This window comes from Ambystoma mexicanum, chromosome 9, assembly GCF_040938575.1.
Source record: "Ambystoma mexicanum isolate Mex_15411 chromosome 9, UKY_AmexF1_1, whole genome shotgun sequence".
NCBI classification, from domain to species: Eukaryota; Metazoa; Chordata; class Amphibia; order Caudata; family Ambystomatidae; genus Ambystoma; species Ambystoma mexicanum.
Window position 1 is genome coordinate 457410157 of NC_090931.1, and position 13250 is coordinate 457423406.

The 13250-nt window shown below is 46.9% G+C and overlaps 1 protein-coding gene across 4 annotated transcripts in view; it reads right to left on the bottom strand.

Annotated features, from left to right (window-relative positions):
• The window catches only part of CUX1 (cut like homeobox 1), a 2307153-nt gene that overhangs the window by 725847 nt on the left and 1568056 nt on the right, over positions 1-13250 (bottom strand). For 2 of the 4 annotated variants that reach the window (XM_069614986.1, XM_069614987.1), the window contains one exon: positions 3319-3507. The exons of the other annotated variants lie outside the window; for them this stretch is intronic. In XM_069614986.1, coding sequence (XP_069471087.1) covers positions 3319-3507 — 189 coding nt within the window. The remainder of the gene's footprint in view (positions 1-3318; positions 3508-13250) is intronic. 4 annotated transcript variants of the gene reach the window in all.

Here is a 13250-nt window from a genome sequence, read left to right on the forward strand (position 1 = left end):
GTGTGGGTTTCTGCCCTGAGGAATGTTCCTGGGAACCTGCTAGCAATATCCACGGCCCGGTTCTGGTCGCTCGTTTTTATAGAGAACATCCTTCTTGCCGATGAGGTTGTGGGCCTTTGGGGGCAGGGGTTGTTCTGTCACGCATCCATCTACTCCCCAACAGAGCCTGCTTACATGCCGTGCTCGCCCTGTAACAGCCTTGTCCTCGTTACGGGGACTTGACAAACTGACGCTGTCCTTCTCTCCTGTTCTTTGCCATGGTTGGGGCGCTGGTGTCTTGCGGAGGTCGCGTTGCTGGCGTTTCCGGCTGCGTCCTCGTTGGCAGTTGCCTTGGCGACTGAGCGAGACACGAAGAACGCTTGCCTCCGATCACGTGACATGCAAGAGGTTGCATGGTTAGTTCCCATAGCAACAAGCATAAATGAACGCTCGGCATGGCGCCCACTGCTTCTCAGCTGTGTTCCTAGCCGGCGTTTAGCATTCCTTGTTGCTTTCCTTCGTCTGACCTCCTGATACCCGACCTTGGCTACGTTACTTTGGATTGCTTTTGAAATTCCCTGAACTTGCCTACGTTGTTATGTCCCTTTGGATTACTTGTGCTTTGACCTCGGATTTGTACACTGAACTGCCTTTGGATTCCCCTTTCGGTGCTTCGAACTGAACTTTTTTTGCTCTTGTAACTCTCTGGATATTCACGTTGCCTTTCTGGTGGAATCCCCTTGGGCCTTATTTCCACTGGACATACCATACTGGTTGCTGGACCCCACCTGTACACAACACTGCACCACATTGAGTAGGGCTATCTTCTCCTGTGCATCAGGAGCTCTACACCTCCCCCACTTCAGTGCCAGTCTCCAGCCTTGCAATCGGTAGGTGAACTTCCTAACGTTATATTCCTGTACTTACCCACTGCATTGTTCCTAACCAATTTTGTTTCCTTTGCAGCTACCTGGGGACCTGGTGATGCTGTTCCAGCCACCTGTGGCCCCAATAACCAGTCAGCGAGTGATAACCCACTTCTCTCTGACTGGTGTTTGGGGACGGAGGTACATTAGTCCACGCGGTAGCTCGCGGCTCGACAAGAACACAGGAACAAGTACTATTCTGCCTCCTGCATTGAATTTCCATTTTGGCATAAGCTTTTCAAAAGTAGTTACTTTGTGGGGCTCAGTGGAAAGTGCTTTGCTCAGTTGTGAAGTTGACACAATGTCAAACATATTTGTGCTAGATCCAAATGGCTAGGCATGATTTGTGCAGATTGCTCTGCATCCTGTATTAACTCTAGAAGCCAGTTCAAGATTGCGACTTATTGATATTATAAAGCAATTCAGAGAATCCTTCCAAGCAATAGTGTTTCTCAAGATGTCCAGCCTCAAAGGAGGAAGGAGGACGTGATGGCTGAATGAACACTGACAGTAAGTCTGCCTAAAGTGGTAGAATGTTTCCATGTATGTGTGTGAAGAACGAACATGTGCTGGCACATCCGTGACAAGCAAATTAGATAGTTTTTCTAGACACAGCCCTGAACTGGAGAACAGTGATCAGGAATAGAACATTCTCACGTCATCAAAACTAAACATATATGTGCATTAGATTACTGAAGTTTTCTATTTAAAGTTTCCATTTGTCAAATAATTAAGAGGATGACAAGCAAAAGGAGTTCCTTAAACCAAACCTAACACTTTGAGAGTTTTCACAATTGGCCACAGAAAATAAATAGCGTACACATGCATGATTCATTTTTGCATTTCGCCCATTGTAGGGTGCATGGTCTTCAAACCACACTTCACAGAACTTGGCACTGCGATGCTACATGCATTCGAAAACCTTTACATTTAAGTGCAAAGAGGAGTATTGTCCATTTGGCCTGAAAATGTAGGTTGCACACCTCCAGAATCCAGAAAATGTGTGACCCACTCCAATAGTTGGCTGTTCCGAGTAGAAGATAATGCATTTTTAAATGAGTTTAAAGAATCAGAGTTCCTTCGCCACAATCTTCATTCCTCTGAGGCCTGTGCTTTGAATTTATCACCAGCAGAAAACCCCTTGTGAATTCCTATCAAAGTATGTTTTATTCATAAAACTTGTGCACAAAGAAAGACAGGAACAAGTTAGAGGTAAAGCATGTGCATGCATTGCAGTTGTATACCTTTTTTTTAAGTGAAAGAATATTTTAGCTGAAAATGTGTCCTCTATATTCTATCTTATATGAAGAGTGCAACCCAGTCTGCAATTGGCGTTTAACCATTTCTCACTCACCTCTAATTGTAGAGTACATTTACCCCATTTGCAGTAACCTTTCAAACTTCCTCTTCTTGTTTTCTATAATTAAATTCCTCTGAGCCGATTTTAAGTGCGCTGTACCACACTTTGCATCCTCTTTACTCGTACGTGCCTCACCCCTCAATCCTTGCTACTCCCCACGGCCCTAGGGTCTATTTTCAAGAAAATCACTTCTCCCCACGTCAACAGGCCCCATTGCTCTGTCAATTCACCACAGCAGAGGCTTTCTTCATAGCCGTTGCAATACACATCTACAGTAATTTGCAAACTCCCTGTTTTTCCGAATGAAAGGGCTTTGGCAAATGCCTTTTGATTTTAATCTTTATTAGCCCTATTGGTCTAGAGATAATGAGGATTTTTCTTTTTAAATTGTCCTTGCATCTAACACTTTGTTTGGTCTAAGCATTCCAGATTTTATTTATTTCACCCAATCTTTATAATTCGGTCGAATGTGCTCTGGATTTCATTTTATAAATCTTGGAACTGATTAACAAACCTATCGCAAAGAGGGAGATCTGATTGTGCAGTGAGCAATGGTAGCACTGACCAGAATACACGCTGACACAAAGCAGCAAAGAACAAAACAATGTGCTCATGGAGACGGAGACAGGAACCTTAATGCCCGTTATGCACTACAGGTTCCCACTGGTTGAGAACTTTCGACCACAAAGCCCTCAGGATGCCTTTACCTGCCTGGGACAGATCACTTCAGTGTTGTGCCCAGTTATAGCACAGTAAATATGGCACTCTGCAAAACGAAAGCCCCCATTGCTGCTTCAAGTAGTGCTCCAGTAAGACAGAGTTTTAATATATCTAGCATTTATGCTCTTTGGGTGGGTCAATAGATCTCCTTGGGTCCATTTGCTCAAGAAAAGCTCAGAATTATACAATGTCCTTTGCTTCTTACACACTAAAATACAGCAAAAAACGAAACATGTCCTTTACTTTGCAGTAGCTATACTCTTCAAAGAGACTTGTGTGAAGGTTTCATAAATGTAAAAAATAATGTAGTATTAGTGGTTTGTGAGCAGTTACCTTTTTTCTCCATTCGTTTCATATCCATCAGCTTATCTACATTATTTGGATCGTTCAGCCAAAGCTGCATGCGGACAAAGGGCTCCCTTCCTTTCAAGCTGAGTTTGTGCCAGGGCTTGGGGCGCGCTAGAAGGTCGGAGACGGAGCCTTGTGTCAGACCCAGGATTGTCTCCCCAAACAAACGCTGACCTGTGAAGAAATTATACGGCTAGTGAGTTGAAAGTGGGCAAAGAAATGCACAGGGATAAGGAACTGGATATCCACAATGCTCTTTGAAATTACACATTATGGTAGGCAAAAATAATGTCCATGTAGCTTAACAAATAACTACTTTTATGGGTGTTTTGGGATAAATATAATGTTTTAAAGGACATGTCGTTCATCTTACTTAAAAGAACGAGAATATATAAATAAGAGAAGGCTTTTACAAAAAATTAAATAATTAATGCTTCAAGCTAAGAGATTTCCAATTGAAAAGATCTACAATTGACCTGCCAAGTGTCTCCAACTAGCCCTAGCATTATCCATGCGCATGTCAGTACTGCTTTTTATGGACCATTCCCGTCACAGATTGCCACCATTCGAACTTTTAGTTCAAGGAACCTGTAACCATCATAAAAAATGTGAAATTAACTACATAACTATCTGAAAAGGCATGTGCCAATAACAAAGTGCTATAGAATTAATCAAATATTTCTAGATAGTCACTTTACATTTTTTTAACTCAAGGTAGCAGCTCAAATCCTAGCAGAAGTCGTAATCTTACCAGACTCTCACCTATCACATTAGAGTCACAATGGATACCTTACCCTTGTGAAGAGGCCCAAATAGATTTCGAGAATATGACCCATACATAAAAATGGTGCTAATTCGGTGCTTAACCACTAAGACATGTACACTCATTTAGAAGGCAAACTACCCAATCAGCAAGTGAATAAAACGAATGTACCAAATACTGGATCAATCCCATTTCTTGTTAACCTAGAATATCTACCACAATAACATTGCAGATTAAAAACGAGTATTACAATGATCAATAACTCATACAAGTACACAACATGGAGAAAGGAGGAGATCAGGAAACATCACCTAGACTCGAAAATGCTGACAAGCGCACAACCAAATTGAATATCCGGTCAGGACTAAGAATCCAGGCAATGATCACAAATGTGTGCAGGAATGACTGACAAAGATCGAGCAGAGTGCTTCACAGGTAGCTGCTGGAACCCAGATCCAGTACTTTTTTCTCAGTCAGGTCATAGCATTTTGAGATGCAGAGGATGATCCCACTTTGACTCAGCGGTTGGTCATAGACTGGTCAGCACGGGCACCAGTATAACCAATCATCTTTCCTGACCACTCTCGTCTGAGAGACAAAGTCACCGAGTGCCCGCACTGGATCTAGCCGCTGGAACCTTTCCTCTGCCTTAGGAGGGTGTAGTGAAGGAAAATAAAAATGACGGGAAGATGGTTCTTTTGAGAAAGATGAAAATCATAGATTACCTTTGAGAAGGATGATTTTACCCTCAGCATCACCTTCTCCTTGGAGAAAAAGTAGCAAGGTTTAACTGATGACACCTGGAGTTCACTCGCCTGTCTCACGAGAGTGATGATAGCCAGGAAAATCATATCAAGTTTGAGCAATCAGAGAGAACACGAATGCAAGGACTAAAAAGAGCACCCATAAGGAAAGTCAACCCTAAATTCAAATCCCACACCTGAACCACAGGATTGTGCGATTAAAACAGATTACAAAAGCCCCTCAAACATTGCACAACAGTGTGAAGAAAGTTCCTTGTTGACAGGTCCGTTTAAAAACGGACCTGCAGGCCAGTCCGGGCCCAGGAAAGCAAAAAATCCAAAACAGAGGATATGGGACAAGTGAAAGGGCCCAGATTTCTAACACCAAGCCAAGAATGAATCCTGTATGTAGGAATAAACAAACCAGAGTTAGCGACAGGCCTCTGAGCTGAGAAGCCCATTAGGGCGAAGTCCGACAAGACACAGCAGCCAAGGATAAAAGGGACAGGCCTCTGAGGTTCGGTTAAAGGAGCAGCCCCTACGACTGGGAGAGCAGATCCACTCTCTTTGGGAGGCACAAGTGAGGGAAGATGGACATGTTCAGCAACTATGTACCATGGTTTCCAAGCCCAGTCCAGGAGGTCTGACAGTTCAAACTGATCTTTTTGCCCGGAATGGGCTGACAATCCTAGTGTCCCTGCCACTTTGGTGATTAGGCTTTGGAATGAAGCATCCCCAGAATTTGCGATGTATCCCGACCAATGGCCTCCTGCATGTCGGAAGTCAACCACAACAGACATGCTCCCCAACCACAGAATTCCTCTGAGAAGTTCCTCCGCTTTCAAGGGCAAAGGCATTCTATCCCAAAAGCGATAGGGTCACCCTCTTTAACAAAGATTTCTACATTCTTTGAAATAAATGCCCCCATGGGCAGTGAGGCATAATTAAGAGGCGCTCCGGTGTCATCTCCGCTGATGATGCAGAGGGGGCTGGCGCACAATGCTTGATGTCCGAGGATGGAGAGCGTCACCCCAGGGATTGATCTTCGCCCATAGTTGGGGCCGAAACCTCAGGCATGTGGTCACAGTCTTGTGCAGGATATCTGCCTGCTTATCCAAGCATTGTGGTTCCTGACAGCTCTACCAGCACTGAGGCCGAAAGCCACCAGCACCTTGGCAAAGAAGTCAAGCATTTTCAATCTAAAAGCCTCCCAATTCCTCCATCGAGGAGGATTGGATGGGAAACTGTACCTGCAGAGTCGCTTCATTGGAGTCCCTGGATTGGCTCCTCTTCTTCGAAGAGTGGTGCAGGGAGGAGCTTCTCATCGAATGTGACTTCTTGCAGTGCTTCTTTATGGTGGGCACCAGTCTTTCAACCTCTGCTGTGCCCTGCGACCTCAAACAAGATCTCTTGTTTTATTCATTGTGAAATGAGGTGAAGAGCTTTGCTGCTTGCACCTGGAAGGCCTTCGGGTGCATTGACTGACACAACCCAGTCTTAGGGGTTGTGCTTCTGCACTGAACAGTATAGACAGATTCTGTGGGGGTCTGAAACTGACATTTCTCCACTACAGTCCGTGTAGGGCTCGAGTAAGGAGAGTAGCGCTGCACCCCTTAGCGACAGAAGTTTTTTCGAAGATTAGCTGCTGTGGAGAATATCTTATATGAGCAATCCATGGGAAGAAGGAATCCATTAGAAACATTGTTAAGCACTTGCTATATATAGTTTGACTTAATACCCAGATCCACAATGGATGGGTGAATTAATCAGATGATAAAAGGAAAACAATGGATCTTTTAAAATGAATGAGAACCCTAACTTGTGATCAATACTCTCTGGAAATACACACAAGAATTGTGTATAACCATTTCATGCAATGTTTAAAACAACTGCTAAGAGCAGAACAAGTTCTTGTATATATGAACATCAATACTGGCAAACAGAGGTGTAATAAATAAGCTACAGCAGTATAAATGGCACATATCGCACTGCACCGCACCCACCTAGAACAAGATTTGGGAATCTCCAAGAGGATTCTTTCAAATAAAATACCTGAGTAAATGACAAAATTACTCACCGTAGTGACTACCTTCTACCTAGTGCATTAGTCCCCTTTCCTCCATACTTGTGGGACATACTGTCCTTCGGGACAGGAGCACTTTTAATAGCATCAACAAATTACATTGGGTGTCCTTTCATTTTTACGAGGGGCCACCGCACGTGACCGCAGCCCTGTCTTCCTGAGCTCTGCCATGCGCATCTCCCTTCAGTGCTTTTCTATCGCCAGGTCCAGGACCATTTAGCAACAATAGAGGATACTTATTAGAGGGGACAGCGGGCGTATGGAGGAAAGGAGACTATGCACTAGGAGTAAGGTAGTCAATATAGTGAGTAACTTTGACATACTCCTACATCCCGTCCCCTTTCCTCCATACTTGTGGGAGATTCCCAAGCACTGACCATAGGAAATACGGGTGAATGGAAAATCCCTTATTGGAACAAATTCTTAAGAACTGCCTGACCGAATTGGGCATCAGCCCGGGAGCTCAGGTCAAGACAATGTCTGCAAAAAGCTGATGGGGAAGCACACATAGCAGCCTTGGCTATGGACACCTAACGGACATATTTTTGGAAGGCTACTGCAGCGGCTTTGCCATGAACCAGATGTGCATGAATGCCCTGAATTTTGTAGGCCTCAGAAATACATGACGCTATCCACCGAGAGATGGACGCTTTTGATGCTGGTTTCCCTTTTGGGACACCAAACATAACAAAGAGTTGTGGAGAACTTCTAAGTTTGCTTGTTCTGTCGCGGTAGAACTTCAGAGCACATCTGACGCCTAGATTGTGAAAACCCTCTCGGCATCGGAGACCGGGATCGGGAATAAGACCGTTAAAGATATTGACTGGTTTAAATGGAATTCGGAAACCACTTTGGGAAGGAAAGAAGGGCAAGTGCGAAGCACAACCATATACTTGTGGAAAGTTAGGAACGGATGTCAAAGAGAGAGAGCTTGAAGCGTGCTTATTCGTCTTGCAGGCGTCACTGCTATCAAAAAGGCCACCTTCCAAAAAAGGTACTTGGGCTAGGTAGTGGTCATGGGTTCAAAAGGCTCAAGACAAAGCAGCGAGGACCACATTTAGATCCCATTTGGGATGGGAGGGACAAACCGGCAGGAAAAGATGTAGAAGACCTGCAAATTGTCTCTTGATGACTGGGTTCGCCAGTGAAAAAGAGCAACTGTCTGTGGACAGATAAGACGCGATGGCTGATGAATATGCCCTGCATGATAAGACATGGATGCCAGAGGCTGCAAGGTCATATACAAAAGACAAGACACAGTAAATAGAAGCCTGTCTGGGATCAAGCTCTTTGGTTAGACATCAATGACAAAAACTGAGCCACTTCCTGTATTGAGCTCTCGTAGAGGGCTTTAGTGCCGCTTGAATTATACGCATGTTGTCCTCACAGAGGTTGAACTGCGCTAATGATTGGAACTCGGGCACCAGGCTGACCAAGCTGAACGATTGTGGGGAGGGGTGCCACAACTGGTGATTGCTCTGGTGAAGAAGGTTGGGAATCTGCTGCAACCTGATCGGGGAGTACACTGACAGGTGCTGCAGTTCCGAAAACTAGAACCTGGCTGGCAGCCAAGGAGCTACGAAGAGAAGAATGCAGTTCATTGCACTCCTGAGTTTCCAGAGTGACCGATGAATCAGTGGCAAAGGAGGGAAAGCTTAAGCTTTCATGTTATCCACGGGATCTCAAGGGTGTCCCCCAAAGCAAGACACACTGAGCCGTCCCTGGAAGCATAGAGAGGAAGTTTCCGGTTTAATGTCGTCGCAAAGAGGTCCACCGCAGGAGAATCCCATTGATGGAAGATCTTGGTTAGAACATCAGAGTTCATCTCCAGACTCCAAGGAAGCGACTCTGCAGGACTTGGTGCCCCCCTGTTTGCCGATGTAGAACATCGCTACTGAACTGTAGGTGCACATTTGAACCACACTGATGGGTGATAGAGGGTTGAAAAGCCTTGAGCGCCCGAAAAACTGCCAGGAGCTCCAGTTAATTGATATGGAAATGCTGGTCCTGAGGTGTCCACAAATCGTACACCTGGAGGTGAAGCAGTGTTGCTCCCCACACCAGAAGAGAGGAGTCTGTAGTAACCATTGCTGTGGGCACGGCTCCTGGAAGGAGGTCCCCACTGAAAGGTTGCTGGCGGATAACACCATTGCAGATCCATCATGCAAGGTGTGACCGTAATCATCTTGGAATCCGGATCTGTATCCTGGGACCAGCAGCTCCTAAGAGCAAGCAGAGTGCACCTCCTTTTCAGGCATGCAAGAGGTAGTGCTAACACACAAGAGGCCATGAGGCCCAAGGGTCTCTGGAACCACCAGGCCGACATGTGGCAGGATTGTAGGAAAAGTTGGCACGTGGCTGAAAGCTCTGCAATCCTGTCCCCTGTCAGGAACACACTCTGGTACTAACGGTATCCCAACAGAAACCCAGAAAGATCCAGTCTTGAGCGACCGTCATCGACTATTTCCACCAGTTCACCGACAGCCCAATATTGAACAGGAGCTGAAGGAGAGACTGAAGATTGGCTGTAGCGCCCTGTGGGCAAGGACTGCGCAGGAGCCAATCGTGCTAGTATGGATATACATGAACTCCCTGCAGTCTGAGGAATGCTGCGATGAGCGCCATCATCTTCGTAAAGACATGCAGTGCTGAGCTGAGGCCAAATGGAATCACACGATATTGGAAGTGTTCCGTTCCCACAGAGAACCACAGAAACATTCAATGCGGGCTCCAGATCAGAATGTGCATGTAGGCATCCTGAAGGTCTACCAAGCTGAGCCAATCGCCCTTCTGGAGAGAGGACTTTATCTGGCAGGGCGTAATCATCTTGAATTTCTCTTGGGGTAGAAAGAGATTGAGCTTGGAGAGGGGGAGGGTAGTACGCAGGCCAGCCTGGTTGGGTTTGGGCACTGTAAACAGATGGGAGTAATAGCCCTCCCCTTGCTCCTGCAAGGGAACAGGTTCAACTGCTCTGAGGGCTAGATGTTTCTCTACCTCGGCTCTGAAGGAGGGCGATCCAGTCTGCTGGAGAGGAGGGTGGCAGAGGGGCAAACTGAAGCTCACCCGGGCAACGGACGCGCACCCGGGTAATGACAAAACCCATCGGTCTTCTGTGATGGTGGTCTGCCACGCCTCCAGATTCGGCAAAAATGTCTCCTCCCACCGGAGTCCTGTGCAACCGATGGAAAACATTTAGATGCTTTTTTGGCGGGGAGATCACCCGTTGCAGAAGAGGTGGCAGTTGACCGAGAGAAAAACCGGCCAGCTTGCCTTTGTGGTTTACGGCGAGCGCCACCAGCTGGAGTCTCTGCGCAGCGTGGTCCTGAAAGCCTCTGAAACCAGAGAAGGACCTCATTTGAGACCCCAACCTCTGGGTAGAAGGTGCCTTTGCTGGGGTTTTCGCATGTACTGTCTATGACATGGCAGTTTGAGTACTTGTCCTGGTCATTTTAGGACTTCCTCATCCTCAAAGGGGAGATCAAACACCTTATCCTGAACTTCCTTCGAAAACTTCGTAGCACGTAGCTACGCTTGGCGGGAGAGGTCTACTCCGACCATAAGGCCTAGAGCGCAAGTGTCTAAATGATGGGCCGCAGCCTCAAGCAGGTCCTGCGCCAAAACTCTGGCATCAGATGAGCCACACTTAAAGTCTTTGAGGCTATCAGGAGGAAAACATTCCTGAAACTCGGCAAGCTACTTCCCCAGTTTGACATTGGCAGCCGCCAGGATAAGCTTGGTATTAGCGTGACACAGCTGAAGAGCTGAATTGGAAAAAACCTTTTTCCCCAATGACGTCAAGAGGCTTGTCCTCTTTGGAAAGGATCTGAGACGCTGCAGGGGAGGATGCAGAGGCCGGCTTTGACTGGAGAGTAGCTGCTGCCAGCACAGTTGATGAGGGGAGTGGACCTAGAGATAAAGATATGTCTTTAGACGCGTGTAGCTTGTAGCAAGCGTCAATTTCCTTGGTTAGGTGATGCCCGGAATTAGGTTTTTGCCAGACTTGCGGGCTTCGGCCAAGACATCCTTTTGAAGTAACGGGCCAATGTGCTCCTGTGTCGACAGCATAAAGGCTTCAGAAAGTACCCCATATTGTGGAGCCTGAGTCTCGTTATTGGGATGTCTAGCAACTCCATCATATCCACAAACCCTGTTGTGAAAGGATCTGATAGAGCGGTGCAGGTCATCGCAGCCTGGTCCGCTTGATCCTCATCCAGTGAGACTGGAGCAGAAACCTGATCCGCTGCACGTTCGGCCTCAGGGCCCGAGGGCAGGGTTGACTGCACAACGAGTGTCTTATCCACGGGAAAAAGTGGAGGTAGGGAAGGCAGCGGAGGAGGAGGCCCCACAGGAGGTGGTGGATGAGGTGGCATTACCGGGACCTGCAGAGGGATAGCCAGATCAGAGGCCGGTTCAGGCGGTTTAGGATAGATTTACTTAAATAAATCCTTAAAGTACGCCTTCATGTGATCAGAACGCATCAGCATCTGAAACTTGACAAAAAAAAACATCCTCAGAAGAAGGTCTAGGCACTGGAGTGGGCAGAGGCCGTTTTCGGAAGGGGCATACCCCAGGATCACAATTAGGATGGTTGCCAAGATGGTCGTCCTCCAACTGGATCTACGTAAACCAATGGAGCGTACGCAGGAGGGAGCAAGACAGTTTGCGGCAGCGGAGTCCGAGCACGCCAATCCATTGCAGGGCGGAATGGGTTCTTGTTATCCACAAACCGTGGAAAAGGCAGCTCAACCTCAAAGACAGGCCCAAAAGTACCAGCCGTTGTGAACGTTGGTGTGAGAGGTAGAAAAAATGGCCGCCCTGGACCACCATTTTGTTAACGCCTGAGGTGAACTGCGTCTCAAGTGCCAGTGAGCCTGTGGTCACCACAGGGGAATCAGGGGACTTATGTTCCATTTTAGTCTAGTGACAAGGAACCTCAGCAGAGCCAGTGCTAGCAGACCTAGAGCGTTTCTGCAACCCTTTAGAGACTGCTGATAAATTAGCCCCCAATGGGGGAACCTCAGACGGAGCTGGTACACACACAGACTTAAGGTGTTTAACCGCCTTATTTGCCCCCTCAGCAGGATTGGTTAGACCACAGGCCTGAGTGTGGAAAGGCTTAGATTCACCTCCCGAAGTCAGATCCCTCAAAGGGGGCGCCTCAATCTTGCTGGTCTTAGATATAGCCACAAGATGGGGAACCTCGGGGGTAACTCTGATACGTTTAATCACCTTAACAGGAACCTCGAGTCGAGACTCGGCACACTTAGTTCCAGATGTGGAAGCCTCAGAACTGAACCCAGTGAAAACAGCTCCAGAAGTAATGGGCCCAACTTTAGCCCACAAAAGGGGAACCTCAGATTAAGATCCGGTCCTGGCAGCCCCTTTGCAGGGGACCTCGGAGGGAAATCTGGAGTGCTGATTAGATCCCTTTCGGGACACCTCAGGGAGATCCCTGGTAACAGTTACTCGAGCCCCTCTCGGCCGGCCACCGGGAAGGAGTCCTTTGGCCCAGGTGCCCTAAAAAGGAATTAACTTATTGGTCCCCCCTTTTTTCTTCAATGAGCTGCTGTAAATGTGGTGGAGGAATTCGCTGGAACACCTCCTCCCACATGACAAGCCAACACTGCAGTGCCCGAACGGAGAGGGAGTTGCAGTAGAAGCACGAGTCCCACCAGTGTTCAGGGCCTAAACACTCCAGGCAAAGAGAGTGGGGATCCACCCTAGCGAAAAAACATTTGCACGATGAATAGGGCACGAATCCCAGACGCTTCGGCATAGACAAAAGAAAGATGACACTGGAACCGGAGCAGGAAAATGAAGGATAAGGGAACAAAAAGAAAAATATTCCCTGAGGTGCTGGTGCATCCGACACAGACAGCGCCGAGAAAAGGACTAAAGGGCGATGTGTGGGGCGGAGCTCAGGAAGGCAGGGTTGTGGTCACATGTGCTGGCCCCGCATAAAAATAAAAAGGACAAAACATTTCTTTTTTGATGCTATTAAAAGTGCTCTGGTCCAATCCCAAAGGACAGAATGTCCAACAAGTATGGAGGAAATGGGACAGGACGTAGGAGTACGGGCAATCCTAAAACTTTGATTTGAGGCTTATCAAAATAGCTTTTATACCAAAGGGTCAGAGAAGCAGATAAGTGAGACACACTTACCATACATAGGATTCACCTAATAAAAGAAAAACCTTACATCAAAATGTATCATCACAGTATTCTAAGAGCCAGCAGGTCCAAAAGGTATGCCATGCTAGATCTATGAGAGAGGACACTTCTAAGTATACCAGACCAACCGATTTCCAAGCTTACCCAGGAGTGTGGT